The sequence below is a fragment of the Xenopus tropicalis genome, chromosome 6, assembly GCF_000004195.4.
Source record: "Xenopus tropicalis strain Nigerian chromosome 6, UCB_Xtro_10.0, whole genome shotgun sequence".
NCBI classification, from domain to species: Eukaryota; Metazoa; Chordata; class Amphibia; order Anura; family Pipidae; genus Xenopus; species Xenopus tropicalis.
In genome coordinates, this window is record NC_030682.2 from 120,483,500 (window position 1) to 120,511,476 (window position 27,977).

General features: G+C 37.0%; 1 protein-coding gene across 9 annotated transcripts in view; it reads right to left on the reverse strand.

Moving 5' to 3' along the window:
* Positions 1 to 805: 805 nt before the first annotated feature.
* Positions 806 to 27,977, reverse strand: part of eya1 (EYA transcriptional coactivator and phosphatase 1) — a 72,225-nt gene continuing 45,053 nt past the window's right edge. For all 9 annotated transcript variants that reach the window (XM_018095140.2, XM_018095141.2, XM_018095138.2 and 6 more), the window contains 7 exons: positions 23,399 to 23,488; positions 7,744 to 7,802; positions 6,151 to 6,311; positions 5,460 to 5,574; positions 5,231 to 5,352; positions 4,224 to 4,324; positions 806 to 3,877 (listed from right to left, as the gene is read on the reverse strand). In XM_018095140.2, the coding sequence (XP_017950629.1) occupies positions 3,797 to 3,877; positions 4,224 to 4,324; positions 5,231 to 5,352; positions 5,460 to 5,574; positions 6,151 to 6,311; positions 7,744 to 7,802; positions 23,399 to 23,488 (729 nt within the window). In that variant the 3' untranslated portion in view covers positions 806 to 3,796. The remainder of the gene's footprint in view (positions 3,878 to 4,223; positions 4,325 to 5,230; positions 5,353 to 5,459; positions 5,575 to 6,150; positions 6,312 to 7,743; positions 7,803 to 23,398; positions 23,489 to 27,977) is intronic.

Sequence of the window (27,977 nt, forward strand, 5' to 3'; positions counted from 1 at the left end):
GACTGGGAAATCTAGTAGGATAAGAAAGGGTTAGTTAGACAGAGAATTGTTGTAAATACTTTGCTCTCTGTATATTTCTGATGGACAGTTAAAAATAAGATTTGGTTCCCTTGATATTGTTAGATCTATAGCAGCATGAGGGATAAGATATGTTTCTGTAACATTGTGATAGTATCAAGAAATTTGTCTAAAAAGGGCAGCAAATGAGTATGAAAAATGCCAAAGTGGAAATTTGTGAACTGTAGAAATGTTGGGTAATTAGAGAATTGGTGATAAGAATGGTGGTATAGAATATGGTGGTATAGAATATTTACCCCTATATATATATATTACGCCTACTATATCCTAGATATTGGGGTTTCACTGAAAAGTTGTTCCTTTAGGGGCTGATGAGTTTTATTTTTAAACCTTGTACCCTGTTCTTGCATAGAAAACATCAATAAAAGGGTTGTATTGCCTCTTATTAAAGCATTTAATACCTGTACTTCGTTGTGTTATGACTACAACTTTAGCCCTTTATCTTGGCCAGGGATTCCAACTTTTATCCCCCAAATTTCACAATGTCATCACAGTCAGCATCCCAGCATGCCTCACCCATATGGGAGTCAGCTGTTCAGCCTGGGCCCTACTAAAATTTTCTTCTAAAATGATAGTAGACTATAGTAGACTGTAGAAAACTTAATCTGGGCCCTAATCAGAGGCACAACCAACAACTCTTTGGTGATAGTAAAAATTCTCTGTTCTGTTTTTTAACATTAGCATCATATACCGTAGGCGGTGATAATAAAACAGCTTGCACATTTAGTAATTTACTCTTCCAATTTTATTTCAACTGATTTTCTTCAACTTTTCTAGATTTTTTTCCTCTTACAGAAGCTCCCCCCAAAAAATAACATACAAGTAATACAATAATTACAATAAGTACATGTAAAAAATAAAATTAAGCACAATTTAATTAATATTTCACAAATTAAAATTTATTAATTTAACACAAAATTGGATGAAAAGAAAAAAAAAAAAAACCTATACACATTTGCATTTTCCGTATAGAGCACACATCTTTTGTACAATAAGGCCAACATGTCTGAATAAGGACTGTTTAAAAAAATCCCTGTGTATTCTTCTCAGCAGAACATAAACACTACTTTACACTGTTGGTAACAAAGCAATTTGTCATACCCACAAATTACTGATTCTAGCAGCAATACGAGTCCTCTGCTGGGAGGAGTTTGCTTTTGTTTATTATCAAGCTAGTTTTTCTAGTGTATAGCTATAGTGTAGAGCTGGTGTTCCAAGCAAGCAGAAACAGAAAGGTAAATATGTATTTAGAGATCACTAAACCCTTTGTGAGGCTGAAATGAAAAGTGCTGAGAAAGGAAATACGCATACTATATCACCAAATTACTCCTTGAATGTACCATTTATGCCAAAGAATAGGTTTTACAGCTTAGAACAGTAAACTCAGAATGTGAATGTTGTATGGATGAGGAATTGTGTTACTCAGTGGGCTCCATCAATCTGAGGGTCAAGAAGAACAATCATTACAATTACCTGGTAGGGAGCGGGGCTCACTTATTTTTTAATAGACCCAAGACAGCCAAGCAGGTTCCAGTAGCCCCCCCAAGTCACCTTGAGAGTAATGAGCCTATTGCTTTACAGGCCTTCTAGCTTAGAACTTACCCTACCCTAAACATCAGCTTTGGCTCTCAATTCCACCCCCAAAAAATATTTTATTTGATTTTTTTGTATCTTCACCTACAGTCAGATGTGTTTGCTCTAGCAAATGCATTCCATACACTGTGAAAGTCCTGTTACTTGGCATCTTATGAATTCCCAATTAACATTGGTTTAACTGGATTATTTTATATAGAAACTGGAAATGACAATGAATGTCTGTTTTGTGCCATAGATCCAGTATGGCATATCATGCAAAGAAGTATACTTATATAGCCAACTCCATCACTGATCATTAACCTGCCAGCCAGGGAAATATATAACATACAGAAAGCCCTACACTAAACAATGTAGTATTGAGAACATTCAAGGTGTGTGAATTACAATGCCATATAACAGAACTTTTGGTTAATATACTGTAGGAACAGTAAATTTTGATTCAAATACAAGAGAGCTGGGTAGATATATGCGAATAAAGACCAACATATTGGGCTAGGATCAATTCAATAAGAAAAGCTGATCTAATTCAATTGCAGATTTTCCCATAGGCTTATAGGCTTTTATTGAGATTTCAATATATAAACCATGAGATAAGTTTTTCTTATTGAACTGGATCTGTCCCATTGTGCCTTAATCAGTAGATCACATTTCAACCAGCCGTTGCTGATCAAGCACAGCACAGTGATCATCTTTTATAGTACAAAGTATGAAGACCTATGGAACACTCTTGCTATTTGTATATATAACCAGGAGCACTGAATGTGTACACACATCAAAAACAAAGAGAATCAGAGACAACAAAAAGGATATAGACATATAGGATAGGAGAACAGCATAGATAAAGAGACACTCCTGTTACTGGAAAATAATTGTATGGGGGGGTGGTCTTTATTCCAAGTTATTGATATTGAAGCACAAAAGTGCTGGGGGGTAAGCACTCATACAGTATATGTGCCACAGAAAGGCTAGGGCCACGAGGCAATGCTTAGTGTAGCTTGTGTGGCTGCACATTGACTAAGGTAGGCTGGCAAAAACACCCTCAGCATGTCATACCTGAGAAGTTTGATTGTGATTGTGTGTGAACTGCCCTTCATAAGACAAGTTGGAGCACTCGCCGATCTGACACTACTTAGTGCGGCTTGTCACTCAAGCTAGTATTAATGGAGGCTTTCTCACAGTGAGTAATTGCTAAGACAGTTGCCTCTTTGGACCTACCCTAAGATGTCACTGGGATTAAGTTGATGATTTTTTTTTTATCTGGTGGTTAGTTAACTTGTCACCCATGAGTTATGAACACACAAGCATGTTTATATTTTCATTAGTGTTGAAAAGAGGTAATGGTAAAACATTATTGACACTTGACATCCATGCTTTTGGTCATAACAAATACCACTACAGTAAAAAAAAAAGCATAAAATAAAATATATCTACATATTTATATCTAACACTTTGTTAAGGCACTGCACAACAGCTCACACACACTCCGCCCAGTATATGTGCCCAACCAAGGCGTTGCTACCCTTTGAGAATATTTACCTAAACAATATGTAAAGAATCCATTATTACAAATTTACCCAAAATCTTTCTGTACATGATTGTCTCAGTGATGTACATAGTTTAAATTACAGTATACAGGTTAGACTATTCTGCACAAAGTATTTACTGAGTCCAAATGATAAAAACCGTTTAGCGCTCACGTGCCTTACCATATCAATCCTTGTGTGTCTATATGTGAGGTCCATTCATAAATAAGTTTTATTACTTTGGATGCAACAAACAGTAAACTTTCTTTTGTCAGGAAATGAGGCCGAGAGAATGGAGCTGCGTGGGAGGGGCATCTATTTACCCTCTTTCCGGTTACACTAGGTAGTCCAGTTTATCTTCACAGGAACAAAACTTTATATTGTTTCTAGAATAGTGATGACGGCTGATGTTGGATGTTCGCAGGGCATGGTAGCCATTTGCCAACGTTATAAACACGAGCAATTTTACAATAATGATTTTTCAATGGTAAATCCATTATAGCTTGTTACAAATGACTGATTTGCATAGTGACAGAGGAAACAATGTTTTGTGTTATCCTTTAAATCTCTTCAAGAAAAAAACAAAGTGCCATTTGTTGCTATAAATATTCAAGTTCTAATGCATGGTGCAGGGCCATCAGGTCAGAGTGGCTTGTGATTCTCCAAAATGGCATTGAATGCTAAAAAAGAAAAAAAAAGAGAAAGAATAAAAATATGGAAAACATTATGTGTTTCTTTTAAATATGTTTGACAGCTTATATCAAAACCTTTAGCTTAAGAAGTATTCATAATTTTATTATTATGTTCTCTGGCTAAGACCAAGACCATTAAAAAAAACGTAATTGCCAATTATGAATTCCAAGGGCAAAGCATTTAGGTTATTTGCTTGATAAACAGACTTCAGATAGTTATATTGACATATAATGAGATAAACATTAGTCTCTAGATGTATCCAGGCTGTTCCTATCCATGTCTCACACACATTGGGCATCCCTTTCCAATAATTATAGAGCACACGATAATTACCTTTTTGGCTCCTTGTTCTTCCTCAACCCCATCACCTACTACTACATATACAACTTTCCGCCCAAACCGCTGAATGATTCTTTCAAAGCAGCTTTCTTTTCCTTCACAAGAGAAAAACATTTTGGTCAATATACAGTATATTTAATGGTTTGAAGCATTAGAAGCATTTAAAAATATATACATAAAGGTGACAATTGAAAGAAATTGCTTTATGGAGCAAATAGGCTATGACTTGTGTTAATCTTAGACTTAGGCTACCATATTAGCTATTTATTAGTGCAGCTTCATGTACTAAAGGGTAACTGTCAATCACAACAGGGCACCTAACACACTTACATAGCTATAATGGACAATTCCATAATTATAATGGGTTCATGTAAAAAAAAGGAGAAACATTTACCCTGGCCTAGAAACCAGTAACAAAGAGCTAGATGTTTGCTTCCTAACAGCTGACCAGTAAATGTCACCTGCTGAATGGTTTCTATGGACTAATAAACCTGTAGAAAACTTTAAACCACTTATTACATTATACTCAATGGCTGAAGGCCTGGGTGGGTTCAGGGGAGTACAGGTATATGGAAGCACAGATGATAGGCTGAGATCAACAGTAGAGGGCTACACAGGTAGGAATACTCTTTACATGTATAAACATCACTGGTAATTCATATGGCCAATAAAATAGTACCTCCAATAGCCATATTGTCCTGAAAATTGAATACTTGCTTTGAATGGAGCATACCTGTGATTCCATAAGATCTCAGACAAGGAGGTATATTTTTAAAGAGGGGAACTATTGCTGAAGCCACCTTATTGGCTGAATATTCTGTGCATGGTCTGTGCTTTACCTGCTTCACTATAAAGCAGAGAACAATGCTACAATAGCCCTGAAGTTCAAATCTAGCTATATCTGGAACATGTACTGGGTTATCGGTAGCTTTCCACCCACTAGTTTCCAACTACAAAATTTAGTTATACATGTTAAAAAATAATATCTTTATCACACTTACCTATTTTGGTTGCACTATAAATGTTCTCAATTGGGAAAACGATCCCCAATCCATACAGCAAAACCTTTGCCAGGGCCGGAATAAGCTGGGTAGTTGTAACAAGTATATTTACACAGTTCGACCTGTATGGGGGTGGAGGTATACACATTATTACAAATGAAAAATGCCTCCTGCTTCTGTTAAAACTGATGGTCACTAATCATATTCTGTATAGGTATTAATATATTACCTAGAATGGATTAACGTAAGGGCTTTCAGTGCAAGCGTTAACCAGGAATCTGTCAGTGCTTCAATTTCTGCCCTCAGTTGCAGCCATGCCTCCCGTTTGGCAGGGCCAAGTAGACCTAGAATTCAAGATCCAAAGGATTATGAAATTGAATGTGCTAAATATCAAAGTGTATAACGGACCTATATATACGTATGGTTTATTATTCTTAATAATAATAACATGTGCCATTTGCCATTGCTAGTTTATTGCTGGGAGGAAAGATGGGTTTTTTAAACAAATCTTTGCACCAAACCACAAAGCAACCTTAGCTCTGGCCATTCTGGAAGGAGAGCAGTGAAGAAACGTTATGGTGCTGGTGAGCACAGTAGGAAAATAGTTTGACACTTGGTGCATACCAGTAATAGAAAAACTACTAAGCTTCATACCTGCTTTTTGTATTTCATTATCCCTATTATTCTATTAACTAAATTGGTATTTAGTGTGAAAATAGATGAAGGTTATCCTCTTGTTGTTGCTCAATAGTTTGCCCATCTTTTACTTAATTCCAAGAGTTTTCAACATATATGCAAAACTTTGTATTGAGTGGAAAGGTTAGGATGGAATGTCAATAGCTGACCTGGTTTGCTGTGGATGCTAGGAATGAATATCCATAAGTGAAATGCATGGCATTTTAAACAAAATATGTATTTACCTCCCACATTATTTTTGTATGTGTTGTAGATTTCTTTTACTCTTCTATAACGAAAAGCCAATTTTCTCATCCAGTCCACCCCACCTCGAACCCCTGTTGCTAAACACAGGTTTGCGCTGGTTGCTGCCGCTGGAAAGCCATCTGTCCCAAAGTTATATGTGCTATAATAATGGGAAAAGAGATGGTTAAACATCCAGTATAAAAGTAGCCACTGGGACTACATTTGCTGTTTACTTACAACCCAAAATCAGTTATATGATCAGAAACATAAAACATAAATGGATAGAAATTACTTTGCCAGTTCATTTCATTTCTATTTCTTACTTCATGGGGTTGGCTGAGAAATTCATGCTAAGATTTGGAGTCAAGTAAAGCCTGAAAGGACTCGGGCTTGATATTCCATGTGTATGTACTAAAGATCTCTAACAATTGTAAAGCAATATAGGGACTTCTGTGAAGATGGGGTCCCACAGCTTTAAATGTTCATGGAAGATTGCAGTTTTCATTTTCTGACTGAGATCAGATTGGAACTGAAGTTTGGGTTTTAGTCATTTGCGTGGCTTTTACAGAAATGGCTCTGCAGAATAAGAATACAAGCTATTTGTAGCCAAAATGGTTGTCACAATGGCTCAAATGGCTTGTTCTGCTGGTGCTGCTTTTAACACAAAACAGTGGCATGACAACTGTACACAAATGTACTTAAGGTTTGTGAACTATCTAGGCCACTTCCCATTTACAGAGATGAGGAGACAATAAAAATCTTTCAGTTGAGATGAAATCAGAGACGATTTTACCTGAAGCAACTGAAAGATTTCTTTACACTGAATGTATTGAAGCTATGGAATTCCCTGCCTTTGCAGTACATAGCATCAAGAACAAGCAGGATATCATATTAGCACAGCAGAGGACGAAGAATGTCAAAGTCACAATAAGGAATACATACATGGGTGTATCCACTGGAAATTCTGCTGCATTTGAGTTATGATGGAATTTTGTTATTCTCCGTAGGCAAAACTAATAAAAGCTTTAAAGTAGGGGTGTCCAATTCCAGTCTCAATAAGTATTTTTGTTTGGGCTATGGCACATAGGGTGACTTCTGCAACATAATGTATCTCAGCTGGCAGAGAAGCACCCTAAACTGATTGTGCCACATTGAATTGGTTTCAAAGAAACAGTCTGGCATTGCAAGTACCGGAGGTTATTGGCTTGAAAACAATGTAATAGCCATTTTCGAGTTGAGAACAGCCTTACTAGCAGCATCAGGCAACGTCCATTGAAGTTAATGAGACACCACTCCATGTTTCCTCAGTGTATTAGATTATGGGTAATGTATTTTGCAAAATAGCAAGTTTATGTTACGTGACTACTTGAGGAAAACACTAATGCTGGGCCTGCTAAGATTATAAGAGATCAAGTTGGACACCCATGATTTAAAACCTTTGCAAAGGCTGTAACTTTACTTTTTTAACCTTCAATAATCCTGTTTGAAAATTACCTTTTATCTAAGCCCAATATATATATATATATATATATATATATTTATATGTCATCTACTTTAATACCAGATAAACTTTAATTTTACTAAAAACATACCTTAAATCTTGTCCATTGTCGTCTGAAGAAACATCATCAATATGAACCTGGTCACATTCCTATAGGAAGACAAAATACATATATATGTTCATGCTGCTCTTTAGACATATACAAATTTACACTGAAGTAGCATATCGGGCAATTCGGACACCTCTGATGGTGGGCCAAAAATGCCGTAAATATCCTCCTTGTCTTTATTAGTGCCTGGGACTGCGCAACAAAGCACTTTTCTGGATACATGAACTGCAACATTTACAAGCAACAAGTGTTTGACTTTTCTAGTAATTGCTATAAAAGTCAGAGGGGGTCCATAGTTGGGCTACTAAAAATCACAGGCTACAAAACACCATAAATAAGCAGGTGACAGTTCTCTTGGCATTGATAAGATTGTTACAGACACTGAAGGAGTGAAAACCTGACCGTGTAGCTTGCAGTGGTCAGACACACATAAACAAAATGTAGTGTGGCTCCACCACTGAGCACTGAGGGCATATAACACCTGTAAGTTTTAAACCAAACACATAAACCCCCTTCTTTGCATCTGTCAGGAACATACAGGGACCTAAGGAAGAGCCAACCACCCCCACACCTGGGAACAACTACATTGTACATACCATTCTCCTGAACCATGGAGTTTAAAATACAAAAATTGTACCCCGCACCCACATTCCACCTAGGCTTTGTAGTTGTTTATGAAGATAGATTAGGATCTAGCCTAAAACTATTTCTGATGCAGAAAATCCAGCTGCCAAGAATTGCAATCTAGGCCCTATAATTAACTAATAATCCTATTTGTTGTGCACTAGATAATTTGCTGTTAACCATTTACTGTGCTTAATAAGACTCTGCTGGACTATTAAGGTGCCTGAGCATCAGCTACAATAGCAGTTGGCATGTATAGCTGGAATTGGGACTCTATAATAAGCCTTTTATGGTATTCATTATTAAAATAAATGTGTGAATGTCTTTATATTCACTATGGAAATCATTTCCTTTTTGGAACACTTCCCATTTACCTTTATATAGATATATATGCCTATATGTAGCTATTCGTTACGCAAATGAGAAATGAAGAGCCACTTAGTCTCGGTAGTTACAGTTTCCCTTTTAGTGTCTTTTAAATCAGTAGGTGGCAGCCTTGTAAAATATCCATTTTATTTTTTAAGTACCTTAAAAACTTTCAGCTGTCATTACATTTTACTGACGTTCGGATTCTTATTTTAAAGCACATTCTTAATATTTACTAAGCTGTTAAAAACAATTAGCATATGTGCTGTATAAAGGGCCTTTGCTTTTTCAGGTACTTTAAAACATCTTACTGTTTAAAGCCGCTGCAGTCACTATTTGGCTTAACTGGAACCAGACCTTTCAGCAATGTAACATGCCACAAGAATTAAAGCTGATGCTAACCGCCAATGAAATTATGACCTCTGATTGCTGTTGAGCCACACACTAACACAGCCCCAGGCCAATGTTTCTGAAGAGCGGAGACAAAAATCTGTTACTAGTTTGCCATTTATTGGAGACCTGTGAGAATGATTTATTTTGCTTCAGTTAAAAACAGTGCGTACCCATACAGAAAATATGAATTTGAAATATTGAAACCAACCTCAATTTCACTCGATTTAGATGTTAGTAGCAGCATTCCTTTTGGATCAAATGTAATTTTTTTCCCCTTATAAAGATACAGCAGAATAAGGTATTGCTGGAAGCAAAGTATTTCAAGCAAAGTGAGAACCTTCTTCTGGATGTTATAACGTAATACCTTCAGTCTGTCTTGGGCCATATGACTTAAAGGGCATCATTTTCTTTGGCCCAATAATCCATACCAGTGAATTATTGATGAAAGCCAATGTCTGGTTTCTATGAGCTACTGAATCAGGGCAAATTTTCCTCTCTCTGCTTCAGAGTTTTATGTTTCTCTATACTAGACAGGAAGGGGTACAATTATTCTAATGACTTACAAGTACAATAAATAAGCATTGTAGATATATTGTAGGAAAAGTCAACAGGATCCTGGGTTAGATGAAGAGCGCTATTAAAGGGACAGTACAACCCTTTCCAACATGAGCTGAATTAATAGAGCTGGTGCTGAACATTCTTTGTACCTATTGAAATTTCTATGGTTTTTGGTACTTCTAGCACTAAACAAGAATATGAAGCCAGTTTCACAGTATTTCACCGTTTCAGTATTTCCTGTCACTTTCTGATCCCGAATAACTTCAAAGGTGTTGATAAAACTAATTACCAGTCCACAGAGAAGTCCCTGATAATGAGCTGCTCAAATGCTGCACCTTAGAGAAGAAAGAGGTTTGTCTGTTTAAAGGTAGATAGGGAGCTCTGAATACCCTGCCCTCTTTATAAAGGAGGGCGAGTTCAGGGAACACCGCCCAACCTTCAATAAGTGCTTTTTAATGGCAAAAAATAGGAAAATATGTTTTTTAATAGGCAGGATGTAATTTCAACACATTCTGATTTATTGTAAGTTTAAAGGTGTATACTATCCCATTAACAGAAGAAAACAAACACTTTGCTTATGTCTTTAGTAAGTATTTATTGATGAACTGTCTACCCAAGTTGCCCACTGGCAGTGCACAGGTTGTACCTATATGAGTGCTGTAAATGCATGGTTAGAAGCAGGTGGTGACTGGTAGAAAGAGGGCAGTGAGAGGCTCTGTGGGATTGCACAATGCAGCAAAATCATGGGTAAAATAGATTCTAGGACAGCAAAAACGACAGTTGCATTTATCAGCTTAAACATGGGTTATATATTTTATATATATTTATAAATATGTATATTTATATTTAATAGCATGTGAATCTGGGGACAATGCAATGAGCAGGTGAAACTGAACTTCTCTTCTTCTAGGCCCAGTTACATTACGTGTCATTTTGAGTTACTCTTTAAATGCAGGAGAATAGACAGTGCTGAGTTTAAAGAAGCGGGGCCTGGGCAAGGCAGAAACACTTGGGCCCCAATTTTAGAATAAATCAATTATCGAGATAAACAGTCCGAGGGCCTCCAGCTGAGAGTTGTAATTTAAGCACAGCTAGAGGGCCGCAGGTTGGGCATTACTTTTTAGAAAGTTAAACATTATTAAAGAAAAAAAAATCTTTAATTTGTACTCTTACCAATTCTATTTACTGACTAAGGGCCTTCTCTGAAGCTAGGTCCCCCGGACAAATGGGGTCTGTACCCTGCTCTAAAAACAGCCTTGGGGAGAGAAGTGACATAGGACTGATATGTGGCTGCTCAAATCCAAAAATAGGAAAAAAAAGCTCCAGCAGATTAACTGCAAAACATTTATTATGGGTAGTGGTAACACCCATAATAAATGTTTTGCAGTTAATCTGCTGGAGCTTTTTTTCCTATTTTTGGATTTTTGCAGTTGTATTTGGTTGCAGCACAGAGCAACAACTAGGAGCTAAAGCATTTTTCGTAAGTACTTTATACAAAGTTCACCAATAATTTTTCATTTTTGAATGTGGCTGCTCAGTGTGATAAATCCAGTGTTACCCACAACATTCTTTGCAAATAGGCCTCCAGTTTCATAATACACAAAACCAGAGACCAAGGCACAAGTAAAAAGTATCATTTATAAACATATTCACCAACCAAACTGCATGCTGGTAGAAATGCACACGCTTGGTATTTAAAAATACACAGTTATTCTGGCCTTAGACATCAATCCATGTGTTTCATGGCCAGCAGTAATCCTTCTATTAGCATTCCAACTGAAAGGATCAATGAATGCTTGGCACTGGCACCATGAAAGCAAGTGTGTAGCAATAATGCCAAGAAATCTGCAAGAAGGGGGATGAATCCACACATACTAAAATTTGACTGTAAAATCTAAGATCTCTGTGCATTCATACACTAGATGAAGGTATTAGCAGTAGCCTGAACAATGAAAGATCTAACACTTTTACCTCATCATATTGTTTTAATTTTTAAAAAAAACATTTTTGTCTATTTTATGCTATTATAAAGCACTCCTTTCCTTTATAAACGGGGTAAGTTGTTTAGAGTTTCCTATGTGTTTTTGAACAATTAAACCCCTCTCTTCTGTAAGCAGCAGCCTATGAGCAGCCCATTATCAGGGGCTTCTCAGTGGACTGGTAATTAGTTTTATCAGCTTATTTGAAGTCCTTCAGCATCAGAAAGTGATAGGAAGTGCTAAAGTGAAACTGGTTTCATATTCTTGTTTAGTTCCAGAAATAACAGAAACCATTGATATTTCTTAATACTTATAGAGCTGTTTGGCTTGTGTGAGTAAACGCATGGTAATAGCTTGCCTACTGCTAAACTGTCTTTTTGGGACCGACCAAATTCAGCATCAAGCTGAATTTGGGCCATTTATAAAAGAATAATAACACCAAAAATAAAAATTGTTGATTTGATCTGAGATGCTCTTTATTTCCTGTTCATGTAGAATAATTTCTTTGAACAGAAATTATTTGGTCTTTTTTTTTTTAATTTGATTTCAGCTCTGCTTTTGGCTTTAAGCCCATTGTCTGAAACCAAGTCCAACCTGGCCTATTGTGCTCGGGAGAGCCTTACATAATACATGTGCACACTCTGTCCCTTCCAGAAAAACAAGTATTTTGCTTTCTAGAAATGGTACGGAAGCACAGCAGCATGTGCAACATGAGTGCAATAAATGTGGCTCGTGCTAAATCACAAAATCATGAAAGTCAATATTTTACACAGGGAAAGCAGGGAAGTTCCTCCATGTTTGATCTTTTTAGGTTAATAAATGGACCAACAGGTGTAGTAATAACATTGCCTAAAAGGTTCCTGTATTGCAAACTGCTGAAGCATTGCTCAATAGCTCAATAGCTCGTGCAACCAGATATCAGGGCTTACCAACTCCTTCTGAATATTTTTTTCTTTTTTTCCTGTAGATTTCAAATGGAGTGGAGTAAAAGTTGAGAAAACTCAAACCAGCTGTTCTGTAACAGAATTAAACCGTGACCCTCAACCCCACTTTTAAAACATCTATTTTCCAGCCACCCTTCTCTCAGCAAGCAGCAAACTCCAAGAGGAAAAGACTTTGACCCTGTAACCTTTTACTCTCCTCCTAAGGTCAACTGCTCGAGATAATTAGGAAAAAGAGGGAATAAGGGGCCTCATATTATGGCTGTAAATGCATAATTATGTAAATAAAGCTTTGCTTTGAACTCTTCTGTTTATTAAATAGGTGTCTGACAACCTCAAAACAACAGCCTCTAGATTCTTACATTTTGGGCACAGAATAGTCCACGGTTATGTATTTTGTTTATCAAATTAGGGATATCACATTCATCTGCCATTTACTACAGCTTCTAGCGTCCTCCCATAGCAAAAACTGAACACTGTTGCTTAATATGATAATAATAAAATTTAATATAAATGAAAATGTAGCCATCAATAAACTAAGCATAGTCCTTGCTACCAGTGTAGAACCAAAATTTGGTCTCACTGTGGAACACTTTCACAATGATTTCATGCTAAAGTTCTCTATAATTCATTCAAAGGCAAAGGAAGCTTGCACTGAATCATGGGATACTGACATCGAATGTGCATTTAGTTTAATTAAATCATGTGGGAATAGGTAAAATGAAGCATACTGCTAAAAGTTAGTACGGCATCACAGAGAAGCCTCAGTGTCAACCATTCAGTGATTTCTGAATACAGAATATGGAGTTTGGTACTTTCTTTGCAAAGTCAGCTTTATTGTTTTAAGTTTCCTTTCTAGTGCAAAGTAAGAAAAATTACAGATTTGTTGATGATATTATAGTCCATTTCATATGAGAAAGAAATTGGCTTTAAAGGCACCGTGCATATTGCATTCTCTCCTTGCCGCTGTATGTGATGGTCTGTTGAAACTTAAGATCCAGGGTAACCAGTCTCTGATTGGGACTAACCCCTACCATTGAATGGCTTCAAAACCAACTATATTCATAATATGCTTTACATTGTTATAACATAAAGGCATGGAGTTACCAACTATAAGAGAATGTTAGAAACAGAGCAATGTGTAGGGTGTTCCTCTTGACCTGTCAGTGTTACTGCCTCAGGCAGAATAGATAGACTCATGCATGTTACTTTGTACATGATTTTTAATAGTTGGCAGCCCCCGTCTCCAACACAAGGCTTGCTTATTGAGCTCAGTTTACCAATCATTACTAGGTGGTGCATATAGTTTGGGAGGTGCTGAACTAAAAAAATAAAGATTTTTAAACATGCAGTCCTCCACTGAGCACAATGTTTCCACTGAAGGTGATTATTTCTTCAGTTGCAGGAAAAAGTAACCTCAGCCATTAAATTGTAAGCTCTTTTGAGCAGGGTCCTAGGATGCCATTTTTGTTCTGTAATCCTTGTTTATGTTATCGGAAGTCCCTGTTTTTTTATAAATTAATGTACAGTGTTGCATTACTTGCTGGCACTGTATAAATAAATGATGATGATCAGAGCAAGCATTGTTATCCTATCAGTATTAAATACACAGATACAGCCCCAGAGACTGCACAAAATGTGGGTAAATTCCAGAGAAATGTGAAATCTGGGAAGGAAACACTGCAGCTTTTACAGCCTACATTCTATTTAGGATTTATTTTCTACTGGAGCTTTTGTATAATTCTTAAACCGCTTTTTGAAGTCAAATATTAAAATGTATGCAGCAGATTTACTGGGAAATTATTCAGTGTGTCCTGTGATTAGCATTGTAATGAGCCACATTCCTCTGCTTTGGTTGTTCTTTTCGCCTTGATACCAATGCACATATTTACTTTTATCTTCTGTTTGACCTTCTTATCTCTCACCTGATAAGGGGACTATTATATGCATTTCCTTATTGACATTCTACTGTTTGACTCATTTGTTTTTTGTTCTCATTAAAGTGTCAGTGGGTGTCAACAGTTTGCAATTGTCAATTAATCGGCACAACTCACTGTGATTTGGTTAACTGCTTTGGGTGTTAATGAGTCAACGCTTATCCTAAATTGGTGACGGTGCACATTATTTGGAATGAATGGAAAGAATACTTATTTCCATTACATCTGCAATAGAGGGACACGCAGAATGCAGCAACGGAGGCTGATAACGGTCTTGTAGCAGTGTATCTTCACCTATATCTCTCATGTTAAAAACCTTAAGAGCTGGGGAGGTATGTAACAAAGGAACTGTTGCTCTTATTGCAAATAGCTACAAATAACCTTCCAGAACAGCTTTCCTTGAACCCAAAAATGATCTACCACGTTAAAGAAGATCAGGATGTTTACGTTTAAAGTTGGACAGAAACTGCTCAATAAAAACCACTGCAACAGACTTTGGACTTGCAGGTAATTTAACTGCTGCAATATGGTCACAGCGATTAATGATGTGAAACAGAAATCCTTGAGATATGTGGTGCTGTCCACAATCATGACAAAGACAAAGCAGCATAAAAATAATGTAGATGCTTTTTACATTGTATTTTATAGGACACATTTCATACAAATTTCACATACATTGCAAAAACTCTTAAGGAGGCATTACAAACCAAAACCCAAAAAATGTATGAATGCATTATTGTGAGAAAGCCTACACTGTACTCTTTTGGCCAATTGTTCCAATACACAGTAAAACAGCACGAAAAAATCCCCTTAGAACCAGCAATTTACATTTTCTTTTTACATCAGCGAGCCCATTGAGGCCTGTTGGAGCCAGGCCAGCGTACAGGAAATGATCAGTGCATTCTCTGTTCTCATCATATCTGTCATTAGGCAATTACTTCTACCCCTTCCCTCTCCGTGTTGAATAATAAAGAACCCTGGCTGAATTTGTGAGAACCTGCACTGCATTAAAAGGATCCGACTTCTGTTCAGAGAAAACACAGTTGGGTACTGGGAAATAAATCTTTAGCACATTTTGACTAATCCTTGGGCTATAAACATGCATAGGAAGAAAATTATTCTTGCTATAGTCTTCTTTTCAATAGTCAAACCCATAATTACAGATCACTGCACACATTAAAAAGGCCTTATTTTTCTTTAATACTAACATATTTTGTCCTCTAAGGCAGGTCTGTTCAGCTGGAAATGTTGAGCAGGATGTGGTCCAAGTGATATTAATATCCTCTCCATCCTGTGCTCTATCAGTTTGTTCAACATCATGGATTTTATTGTGGTATATGTATATAAAATATATATATAATTGGCCTATTTCATGCAAAACTTGGAAAGCCATGCTATAAGGTGAATGCCATAAGTAGTCATTTACAACAGTGTAATGTGAAAAGTGCAGTTTTGGACACAATTAGCCTTGGGTTGCCACCTGTCTGGTTTTGAGCCGGACAACCTGGTTTTCATAGAGGCTGTCTGGGAACAAATTACCCAGTGACACAATACTATGTAGCGCAGTTAAAGCCAACGAGTTGTCTTTGCAAGGGGATCTATAAAAATGAATGCATTTTAAGAAAAAGTATTATTTACTTGCCCTTTTTTAAAGTATCCAATCACAATAAATTTGCAGGATGTCATGGGCACATTTGGTTTCTGCTAAACTATTTGCATCTATGTCTGATATGACTGTAGCTACAACTGTAACTATCAAATGCTGCTTTGGGCAACTATACTGCCATGCAGGGCAGTCAATGAAAGACAGAGTAGGATATATTTGCCATAAGTAATGAACACATTTTTTCACCAGACATGGATTGACAGTGAAATTCGGCATTTCTCCATTGCAGTTTTTTTCACAAAACTGCGGCAAAAATTTGCAGCGGCAAAAAATTTGCCTAGACAAAAAAGTTGCCAAGGCAAAAAAGTTGGTTGAGACAAAAAAATCACTGCAAAAAAAGCCCATTGTCTTTAATGCATTTGGAGTGAGAAAAAAAACACCCATTCACTTTAATGCATTTGGAGTAATAAAAAAAAGTTAAAATTTGTTGGGCCTATTGACTTCAATGCATTTTGCTAATTTTTTCACTGTTTCTCAAATTTTTCAACAGTTTCACAAATTTTCCGGCAAAACGGACAGATTCGCTTAGCACTGTTTGCCATTTGTGTGCACAGAGACATTCAGTGCCTTTCAGCTAAAAGCAATAAAAGTTGTAGAGCTGCAATTAGCTCTTCCATCTCATCGTTAAATTTCTCAACATTTAAAATGACTCCATGTGAATGGGATGAGTCTTCAGTTCACAGGTTTTCAACACTGGCAGTAAATTGGCAGACCCAGTCGCCCCCTTCCCTGGTGTAAACTCTGTGACCTTTGCATCCCCTTTGCTTTCCCACCATAATTATTCTAGGCAGGAGGGGAAAATAGGTGCGGATTACCTGTGGGTCCAGCACAGGATGTGAGCACAATGAGGTTTTGAAATCCCCTGCATTATGTCTGACAGCAGGGAGAAGAACAGACACAAAACATGAAGTCACTTAGATGGAGGAGGAAAATCATATATATCTACATGCTAAAGTGACAACAAAAAGAATCTCTGTGGCCTATTGTATAGCCCAGTGAGAAATAACACTTTTATAAAATACAATAATAATAATGAAACAAAATGAAATCATGGCTACAAAGTTCTGCTATGTTTTGGTTATTTGAAACAGAAATAAATATTTATATCCTTATGTCAAAATGCCCATAAACACTGAAGAAAACATCCCTGGTTGCTATGGGTTACTAGACCTGGTGAAAACCTTTGAGATCTATAACATCACCCCCATTGGCAAGGATGCTAAGTTAGCTGTATATTTGTTAAATTAAAATAGGCATGGAGAGTCCTGCTCTATATTATAGAAGTAGTAAGTGTAGATTAAATGAATGGCCTATCACTGTACATAAAACAATAAGCATACACTGTATCCATCATTATTGGCTTAGTGAATCCTCCACAAAAGACATTTCCTAAAGAGATACCGACACCAGATATTAAACCATATTTACATCTATCATAACATTTTTTTAATGCAGTCTATAATTTTGCCTTAAAAGTATTTACCCAATTCTTTTAAATTACCTAGCTGATCCCTATGTTCCCCTATGAGGGGGCTGCCATATTTATGTCACGGAAGCTATAACTGACAGGCTGAGAAGGGACAGTCAGGTTGGCAAAACAGTCAGGTTTAGGAACTTCAAGTAACAATTACTTACAAAAGCAGCCCTATCAGCAAAAAACAATCCCTATAGGTAACTTTTATTGTACAGTAATATTTGGAAAAGTAGTTTTTTAGTGTCAGTATCACTTTAATACCGTCCAAATACAAATCATAATTTACATATTCAAATTTAAGAACAATTTGAATTGCATGAGTGCAAGTTTAATTGCCCAGAGCTTGATGCATAACTTTAAGGCTAATGGCATATGGACCCCTGTGCCATTACCCTAAGGTTTCAGTTTCAGTTGGATCAAACACAATAATAAAAGGCACAAGGTTTGCCCAGGTGCAGTAACCCATAGCAACCAATAAGATATTTGTTTTGGAAAAGGTGACCTGTAAATGGTACCTTTTGATTGGTAAGACCTATAGCAAATGTTGCACCTTTTTTTACATAACCTTCCTTTAGATTCAAACCGAGTCTTAGGGGCACATTTACTAACCCACGAACGGGCCGAATGCGTCCGATTGTGTTTTTTTTCATAATGATCGGTATTTTTCGATTCTTCGGAAAATTGTCGCGACTTTTTCGTAGCCATTCCGAAAGTTGCGCAAAATGTTGCGATTTTTTTGTAGCGTTAAAACTTGCGCGAAAAGTCGCGACTTTTTCGCAGCTTTCGCGCCGAGTACGAAAGATTCGGATTCATTCAAGCTTCAATATGGTGACTTTTCTTGGGCCAGGTTGGAGCTGCAGGGTGCCATTGAGTCCTATGGGAGGCTTCCAAAATCATGCTAAGTCTGAAAGTTTCGCCGCCGCTTACGAGCGCTCAATACGAAAAAGTCGCGACAAGATACAAGCGAATCGTAATGGCTACAAAAAACGCAAGTCGTAATGGTTACGAAAAAGTCGCGACAATTTCCGAAAAGTCGTAAAGGCGACGAAAAAATAGCAAAAAATACGAAAAAGTTGCAAAATGTTCGTTTTCCAATCGGAATTTTTCCAATTCGGATTCGTGGGTTAGTAAATGTGCCCCATAGATTTGGCGTATTTCTATAAAACAGTTTTCTAGAAGATGCTGTGCTCCCCTATTATTTGCTCCGCCCTCTTTCTGTTTCACTGTTGTGTTGAAGACCAGTCTATGACAGATCTCAGCAGGGATGAAACCTTGATTATTTTACATAAATAAATACATGAATAAAATCCTAGGAATGGCAGCCCTGGGCTACTCATTTCAAGAGAATTTCAACAGACTTTTCAATGTGGCCCAATGCTGTTAAGCAAAACAAACAGAGAGCTGGAGTGGTTGAAATGTTAATTAAATGTTAATTTCAGTAGAGTACACAGAGGGTGTGGTGCCTAATTAGTTTGTCAGCACCTCTTTTTCACAGGCAGCCCTTATCTAATCTCTCCCTTGCTGGCTCACGTGTTTACATGCTTTGGGCTTTATTTATCAGTTTATAGGCTGTACCAAATTTCAAAAGTTATTTTCTTAAATGCCCCATAAACTTTTTCCTCTCAAGGCAACTTCCACGATTTTGGGAAATCGTGGCACCGCGTATGCCATCCCACCGGCGATTTGCATTTTTGTTGGTGGGATAGCATTTCGGGGAGATTAGTCGTCCGCGAACAGGGAGATTTGTTGCGCAGCGACTAATCTCCCCGTGTGCCACAGCCCTTAATGTAGGACATCAGTGTTTCAATAGAGGCCAGCTATCATCTGCACCTGGCTGATACTCAGCCAATGATTGGACCTTGCTGCACTAATAGTTTTTTCTCAAAATATTTCCCAAAATATTTTCATCTTTTCTAGTCTTAAAAATTGCAAATACCTGAAGGCCAAAACAAGGCTAATTTTTGTCTGTTGATGCACATTTCAGAAAGCAGATTTATCTGGGCCTTTTATAAGCAGACAGTGACTGACTTTAGGTCTCATACAGACCTAACAATCACCTGTATTAATAATTATGTGATTAAATATGTTCTGGGAAATATTTAAAAGAAGAACAATCCTAGGTACTGTTTACACTGAGTGCCTAGTGAGCAATAGCTTCCTCCACTTGTCTATATTTAAAGGCAAATGCTAAAATTAAAATAATTTATATGTAGGAATTTACTGCTATTGTGGCTCTGGCAGCTGTTTACACCAGTAGAAATCTACAGTAACTATATTTTTCATGCCATGGACACACAGGGCATGTTTAACATGGAACTACGTGACAAAAACGCCCTATATGTGTTCATATACAATACAGGTTACTTCACCTCGGCAAATCTAGTGCCTTTTCTTAGGAAACCCCATAATGCCTTATGACAACAAGAAACACTTGGACGTTGAGAAGGGGGGTGAATTCATGCTCTATTCAATCGTACACAAAAACTCTACCTCATGGTAACTGCCAACTGCAGCAATGTTTGAACAAAGGACTGAAAGCACCAGAATGGCAAACCTCTTATTGTGGTCACTCATAAGAAGTCTGTCATTTTCTTTCTTTTTCTATTTTTTGGGAGGGGGTGGGTTGTGGAATGGAATGTCATACTTCCCCTTTAAGTGCTTGTACTGACAAATTTATAATCCCAGATCTACTGCCTGAGGCCTATAGAGATAGATTTGTCCAAGGTCACAGGGAGCTGTCTCAGGAATCAAACCCAGACTTCCCTGATTACAATCTACCATTCCAGCATCAACTCCAAGCCACCTTTTCTAGCTATAAAATGTATTTGTGTTCATGAACAAACCTACAAGCTTTATCCTTGCTTTTCCTGAACATTTGCTAATATACTGCTGATGTTTCTACACCAAAACAAAAATAGTAATCCCTCTCAAAACAAGTTGAAGCAGTCATTTCTTCCACAAAATATACAACAAAATATCCCCAACATTCAAAAATCAGAGCCAGCAGAAGAGCTATCGTTGGAAGTTTGCAGAAGCTTTGTGGTTTTCATGGCTATGCCTCTTTTTATCTTTTGTGAATGCAAAACCATTAGCTGTGAAAACAGGTATGCAAACCATTAACAAGAGATCCTGTTGACATATTCATTATAATGCTCAGGACAGAGAAAAGGCATCTGCAGAGAAAATACATCTGCATAGAAGGGAACTGGGATAAAGCTGCATGTTAATGCCTTTTTAAATAAATATTAATGGTAAAAAAAAAACATTATTTTAGTTTTTTTCCCTTTTCCTTCAAGGTGGCCACAGATGGGCTGATAAAAGCTGCCAATGGAGTCAGCAGTTTATTGGCTGAATATCAGTCAGGTGTCGGTGGGGTAGGTTTGATTTTACCTTTGGATTGATTACCGGATTTGCACGCTAATGCAATCTGATAATCCTCGATCCAGTGATCTGCATACTGGCAATTGTGATCCGATCATTAGGCCCAATAGCAAATTGATCGGATCAACCTGATATTGCCTACCTCAAGCGACCCATTTGTTTGTTGAAATCTGCATATCAATATTGGACTATATACTGACACAATGTATTTTAAATTAGCAGCACTGGACTAAATAGGACTGGGCTCATATACCTTTGGTCAGACAGACAAAGATTTGGAGTCAGTTTGTATAATTAAAAAATTATGAAACCAGGATCCAATGGTTTTTGTCAGGTAACGTGGAAAATCATTTATGTTCTTTCATACAAGGAAATAAGTTGGAATAAGGCATGGTCATGGTTTAAAGATGTAGGTAATTGAAACGACTATAGAGAAACATGTTATGACAGTTATACTGGCTAGTGGCTGTAACTTGTGTAAGTGCAGTAAGTGAAATATAAACAGTAATTACGAATAAAGCCTCTAATCAAAACCCTCATTAATGACAGCTCACAACAGTGTAGAATGACTATGAGCGATTTTCTTGGCCAAGTATAAAATAGAAGGGAAAATATTTCATATAAATTCAGCGGAGAATAAAAAGCACTTTGCCTCGGAATGGAAGCAAAATAAAGCCCATGCAAGTGATGTGATTGCACTATAAGTTGCCAATTTATCTGTGAGTAGTTGCTTTACAGATGAAAAGAAATCAAAATACAGGGCAGATGTTGAAGAAACCACATTTAAGGTCTGTCACATACTGGCATTTTTAAAATGATTTTGGCTCATCCATTAAATAAGGTGCATTTTGCTTGATTTTGTACGAGGAAACATCAGGGAATATTTAAAGGCCAATTGCTGCCAATTAACTTTGATCAGGGAAGGTTGTATTGAATCTTTCAAATTCCTTCTTCTGTCTGAAATAACATACATTTCCAAAATCCAGCAAAACAGCAACCTGATGATTAATGCCTGTTGGCAGCAATACCACAAGCTCACAAGCTTGCCTAACGGCTGGGTTTTAAATAAACAGCTGTCCGTACCCCCGGTGCGACTGAATGTGGCCTGATTCGTGAGCTCAAGTATGAAAGAAAAGTGGCTTTCTAAATAAAGTGTACTCGGGCTAATATGCCAATCATTCTGTGGCTATAGGCATGTTAGAGAACAAAAAATAGAAATATATCATGGTAAATATTGATCTTAATAATGTACAGTGTGACTTGATACCAGAATTGAACAGCATTACTCTATGAAAGCAGTTTGGCCTGCCAGCAGTGTGTACATTCCCATGGTAAACCAGAATCACCACGGAATGTTGGCTAGGGCCAGCAGGTCCATCAAAGCACAAAGTGGCATCCACTGTGTTTAGAATCTAAATTCCTCTTTAATATTTAAGCTGGTATCTTAAGGGCACATAGTACTTTGGTATTTGCAATTTTCTAGGAGAACTAGATAGACCAACATACAGCTAAACATTATAGTGTATAGAAATGTGCTTTTCACACCGGAGGGTTTATAGTAAAACTTGTGCCATAAGAACAAACAGACAGCAGTCCAATAAGTGGTAGGACTATTGCTTACTTACTGAACTGCTAGGCATGATTTCTAAGGATCCCCATACCTTGCAGAACATGGCAGAAGTTATATATCAGTCACCCTAGAGGGGTTCTATACTCCTGGACCCCAAAAACAATTTGCAAACGATTTGCATCCCTTGACCTAAGAGTTTTTGTCTTTAACTTTCTGGCTATAAATATGCACATAAGAGCATGTTAAATCTAAACTAATAACTGAAATGAACTAGCTTTGGCAGTCCCAAGGAAACCTTTAGATCTTGGGTTCCCAAAACCTTGCCTAAAGCTGAGTACTGCCATGTAAATCAGATGTTTGCACCCCTATGATTTACCCATGGCGCTCAATAATATCTAGTATGACTTCATACACTAGGTGCATTCGTGCCGTCTTAGTGGCGCTGAAGTCTGAAAGTGCTTGTCTCACTGAGCAGTGCCACGCAACTATTTGTCAGTAAGCACAGCTGTGGGTGTCAGTTTTCCTACTCAATAATCAGCTGTATGGGGAGCTTGGTAACGGAGGCTGAAATAGCTTGGAATTCATCACAACTCATGTTTTATGGAATCACATGTACTTATGGTAAATGGAAGTTCTGAAGTAGTAATGTTTTATCTTCCAGGTTGCAACTTTGCAGCTCCAGATTTCCAAAGCAAAATTCAGCAGCAAAAAACATTTTGAGGATGTTCATTCATCATGTGGTACCTACCTCTAAATCATTGAAGAACAAATGTGTATCAGCCAAGTTAAATATCATTTCCTCCATGCGGAGCCCAAGCGATACTGATGTGGGTGGGTCCTTTAGGGAAGAAAAATATCAATGTAGTCAACAATAGGCCTGAGCCACAGCATTTACTATTTACTGATATTATTGATACTGATGAGTGACTGAACATTAGAGACTACTCTTTTTATTTATGTTTCACTTCATTGTGATTCATTGTAATTATTTCTTCTCACTGAGAGTCTGTAGCCATTGATGAAATGTGTTGATCAGAAACAACCATCAGCTAATCCAAGTATTATATTGACATCCCTGACATCCCTGAGTGTGCACCGAGCGCTAAATTTTTCTGGAGAGCTAAGGGTGTGCGGGCAGGATCTCCTGTTCATCCCTGAGGATGTGCCAGTAGGCGAGCCTTTGTGCTGTCACTGCTGTCCCCTGGGCAGGCCCAGACTGGGATTTCAAATAGGCCCTGGCATTTTATGTATACAGAGGCCCAAATTGATCAGTATCCCCTCAGAACCCACAGATTGCCAGTCTCAATGTATTATGGTGCTTCCACCAATTATGTGGCCTTGTGTGCAGGACTAAAGACAGGTGACAATGCAAAAGGAGCTGGGTGTGTTCCTTTGTAGAAGGATTGCTAGGGAAATGCTGCCTTCTTGCCTTTGGTAGCACTCACTAGTTGCAGGTATGTATCAACTTACAGAGCCATTCAACTGAATTCGAGTCATATTCTGTGCATTTCAATACCACAATAAAGCAATGTACAGGTAACTAGCCTTTACTTAAGGTACAATCATATGAGATCAAACAACATTAACAATGATTCTCCTATGAAATTTGTGATGACAATTAGAAAAGAGCTATAGCCCTTTTTAATTTGTCATAGGAAACAAGCAAAATTTCCTTGACATCCACAGAATTTAAATGTTCCCTGACTCATAAAAGCAACATTACTGAATACGTACACCCTTATATCCAGCAGATTTAGGAGAAGCCAAAATTGCACTCCCTTAATCAAATTTACTTTGCAGGTTATGGATATTCCAACTTAATCAAAGGCCTAAAAAATAGCTGTAAAGAATCACCGCCATTATTTGGCCAAGGCCACCCACATAGAGTAAGGTCTTTTGTTTGCGATTAACGTATAACACACTTTATGTTCTCGGAAGAAATTGCCGTATCAACTAGCTCCTTGCTCAGCTAATAAAATAAAAACCCAGTGTCCAAAGTTGTGGTTTCCAAATTTAATGCAGATGTTTGTCATGTTTTCATTTGTATAATGCTTTCAGGATTGTTATACATTGAACATACACTCTGAGCTCTACTTATATATGTTGGATTATGCATTTGGCAGTTGTTAAGAAGAAAAAAACCTACAAATAAATACCTCTTTCATTTAAAAGGAAAAATTTTAGTGAATTTGCTGAATTTCTAGGATTCGCTATTTGGTCTGTTTTTAAAAACCGTCAACATTTCATACAGTTAAGAGTAAAAGCTCTTATCACATATATGATAATTCTGTAGCTACCCATTTTACTTAATACGTATTATTAAAAAATAGGGACATATTATCTGAATAAGGAAGGAAGGCTCTTATTGTTTTGGATATTGAAATTTCCTATAACAGGATAAAGCACAATAATAGCAAATTCTACACTGTAAACCACTTTTTTTACAAAATGTCCCAAGCAAAACATATTTAATGCTGAATCTTTTTGCTGTATTAAATTGGTGGTACAGGTATAGGACCCGTTATCCAGAATGCTCGGGACCAAGGGTATTCCGGATAAGGGGGCTTTCTGTAATTTGGATCTCCATACCTTAAGTCTACTAAAAAATCAATAAAACATTAATTAAACCCAATAGGCTTGTTTTGCCTCCAATAAGGATTAATTATATTTTAGTTGGGATCAATTACAAGGTACTGTTTTATTATTACAGAGAAAAAGGAAATCAGTTTTAAAATTCTGAATTATTTGATTAAAATGGAGTCTATGGGAGACGGCCTTTGCATAATTCGGAGCTTTCTGGATAAAGGGTTTCCGGATAAGGGATCCCATACCTGTATTACAATTAATTACATTTATAACAGAACTGAAGACTTTCTACATGTTTATGTGGTAACAGTACAAATGTAGTACCCAGGGCAGTGACAATATAATTGTTTTGTTAGCTTTTATTTATGCAGTGCTTTTGTTTTGTTTGCAAAGGACCATATAACATTAAATAATGGCTAAGAGCCATTTCCACATCTCAAACCTGCTGGGGCCTTTTCATCATAAAGAGATGGGCAGGCTGCCCTCAGGAAGACTGATATGAACTTGCTGTTGTTATTAGCAACTATGCTTAAATAACAAATGCAAAGTACCAAACAAAGTGATAACATAGGTGTCAAAACAAAATAAATAAAACAATGTTGTGAAGGGGAAGTTATGCTGTTATGGAAAGCAAACCGGCTTCAAAGTATTCAACCTGCAGCACTATAGCAGTTCCCAAATAATACATTCTGCCAGTCTAAGGGCTGCAAGGTGGACAAGTCTGTGGTGGATAAAGATGAACAATAGAAATTGAAGCAACTTTCCCGTTTGTCAAGTATTAAGCAGTGGAAAAGGTAGCAAAACCTAAAATGAATTTGTCTGGTCTACAAATGAATGTATTTGTATTAGTGATGGGCGAAATAATTTGCCAGGCATGGATTCGCGGCAAACTTACGCATTTTGCCTTTGGCAGATTTTTTTGCAAAACGGGTGACAAATTTTGCTGTGTTATTAAAATGACACGCATCAAAAAAAGGTGCATGTGTCAAAAGAATTTTACGCTGTTTCTCGAATCTTTTCAAAGATTCGATAATTTTTCGGCAAAGCGAAACAGGACAGATTCGCTCATCACTAATTTCGATCATTATTACATGCAATTTTAATTTACTGAAAAAAAACCCAAGAGAAATGTTTTTTTCTATTTTCAAATATCCTGAAACATTTTTGCCACTTTCAACTCCCCCTTTATCTCCTAAAATACTGAAAGTAATCTCCCAAAGTATTTGTTTTAAAAATGTAAAATATCTTTGTAACCAAACCTGTATCAGAAATGTATGATGTAAAATAAAAATGTTTAATAATAATTTTAAACCTAATAGTTAACTTAGTTTCTAGATCTACATATTGTTAAAGTAAATGAAAGTCTAGGAAGGGTTTTCTAACACCTTCATCATTGTCCTTAATAATAGGGGTAATAAAAAATGTTTTTTTGCTGAAGTCTCTGTACACAAGTGTGAGGGGCTATTACAGGGACTATTAGACCCCAGCTTGACTGTTTGCCCACCTGTTTCAAGCTGTCACTTCTCTAAATGGAGTGCCAGCATATTTCTACCCTCACAGCCCAACCAAGAGGCAGCTGTTTTTTAACATCAGAATGAGAGGTGACGCTGTTAAAGAAAATCTTATTTCTGTTAATCAGAAAGGATCAACACAGCAATCTTGTGTGGAGTCTACCACTAGCAATAATAAAACAAAATCTTAAAATAACTGTTCTTTTCCCTAATATTTTGAATTCCAATGAGATGGCAAAGCTAAAAAAAATATGTGAAAATAAAAAGCACTTGGAAAAAAATCTAGTGGGGAAACCTCTACTTTCTACAAGAGTTAGTTATTATTTACTGGAAATGAACTACTAAATGTAATTTATACAAACTTGCTCTAAACAAAAGGTTCGTTTAAAACACTATCATATATATAATTTGATAAATAAATACAAGTCCACATTAGTTTATGTCGGTTGGATTTTGCACATTATTGCAGCACATTTACACTATCAAGCAAGCAAAATGTTATCTGTGTACCTGAAAATGTATTTCCAGCCATACAAACTTCTAACAAAATAACTCCTAGGGGCACAGCTATGGCCGGGCACACTGCTATGCACTTTGCTAAAAACTCTCATTTTGGATCATATTAATGACCATGATGAATGCTGCCTTCCCCAGAAATACTTGGGTGTCATGTGATTATTATTGGTTCAGTTGCCTCTAGCCCAGTTGCAATTAATGCCATTAAGCCTACTGGTTTCTTGGTCAATACATCATGCCCTACTGCCCCTTCTCTCGGAATCTTATGATTTCATGAGACATTCCACTTAGCTACAACCATGATTTGCCACACATCGCCAGGCTTTGCCGTGTAAAAACAGGCGTAATTTTTGTATGCATTTTTTTAGTGCTTGTTGCATGAGCACTACAGGACGCTACTTACTTAAAGGCTTATTTATCAATTTTTAAGTGATTTTGTGATTTTTCTACTTCTTTCTACTTCAAATAAGCTTTAAAAAAACGGAAATGTTTGCTTATTCATTAACAGATCCACATATGAAAAACTCAATTAAATAAAAATTTGAATACCTAGAATTCGTGATTTTACAAACTAGAAAAAAACCTCTAATAACTCAAAAATCTAGAATTAAAAAATGGCCTGAATTTTGCCTAGGACAACTCTTATTGACTTCTACATACACTTGCAAGCTTTTAAATACTTGCAAGCTTTTTTGCACTTAATAAATATTGAAA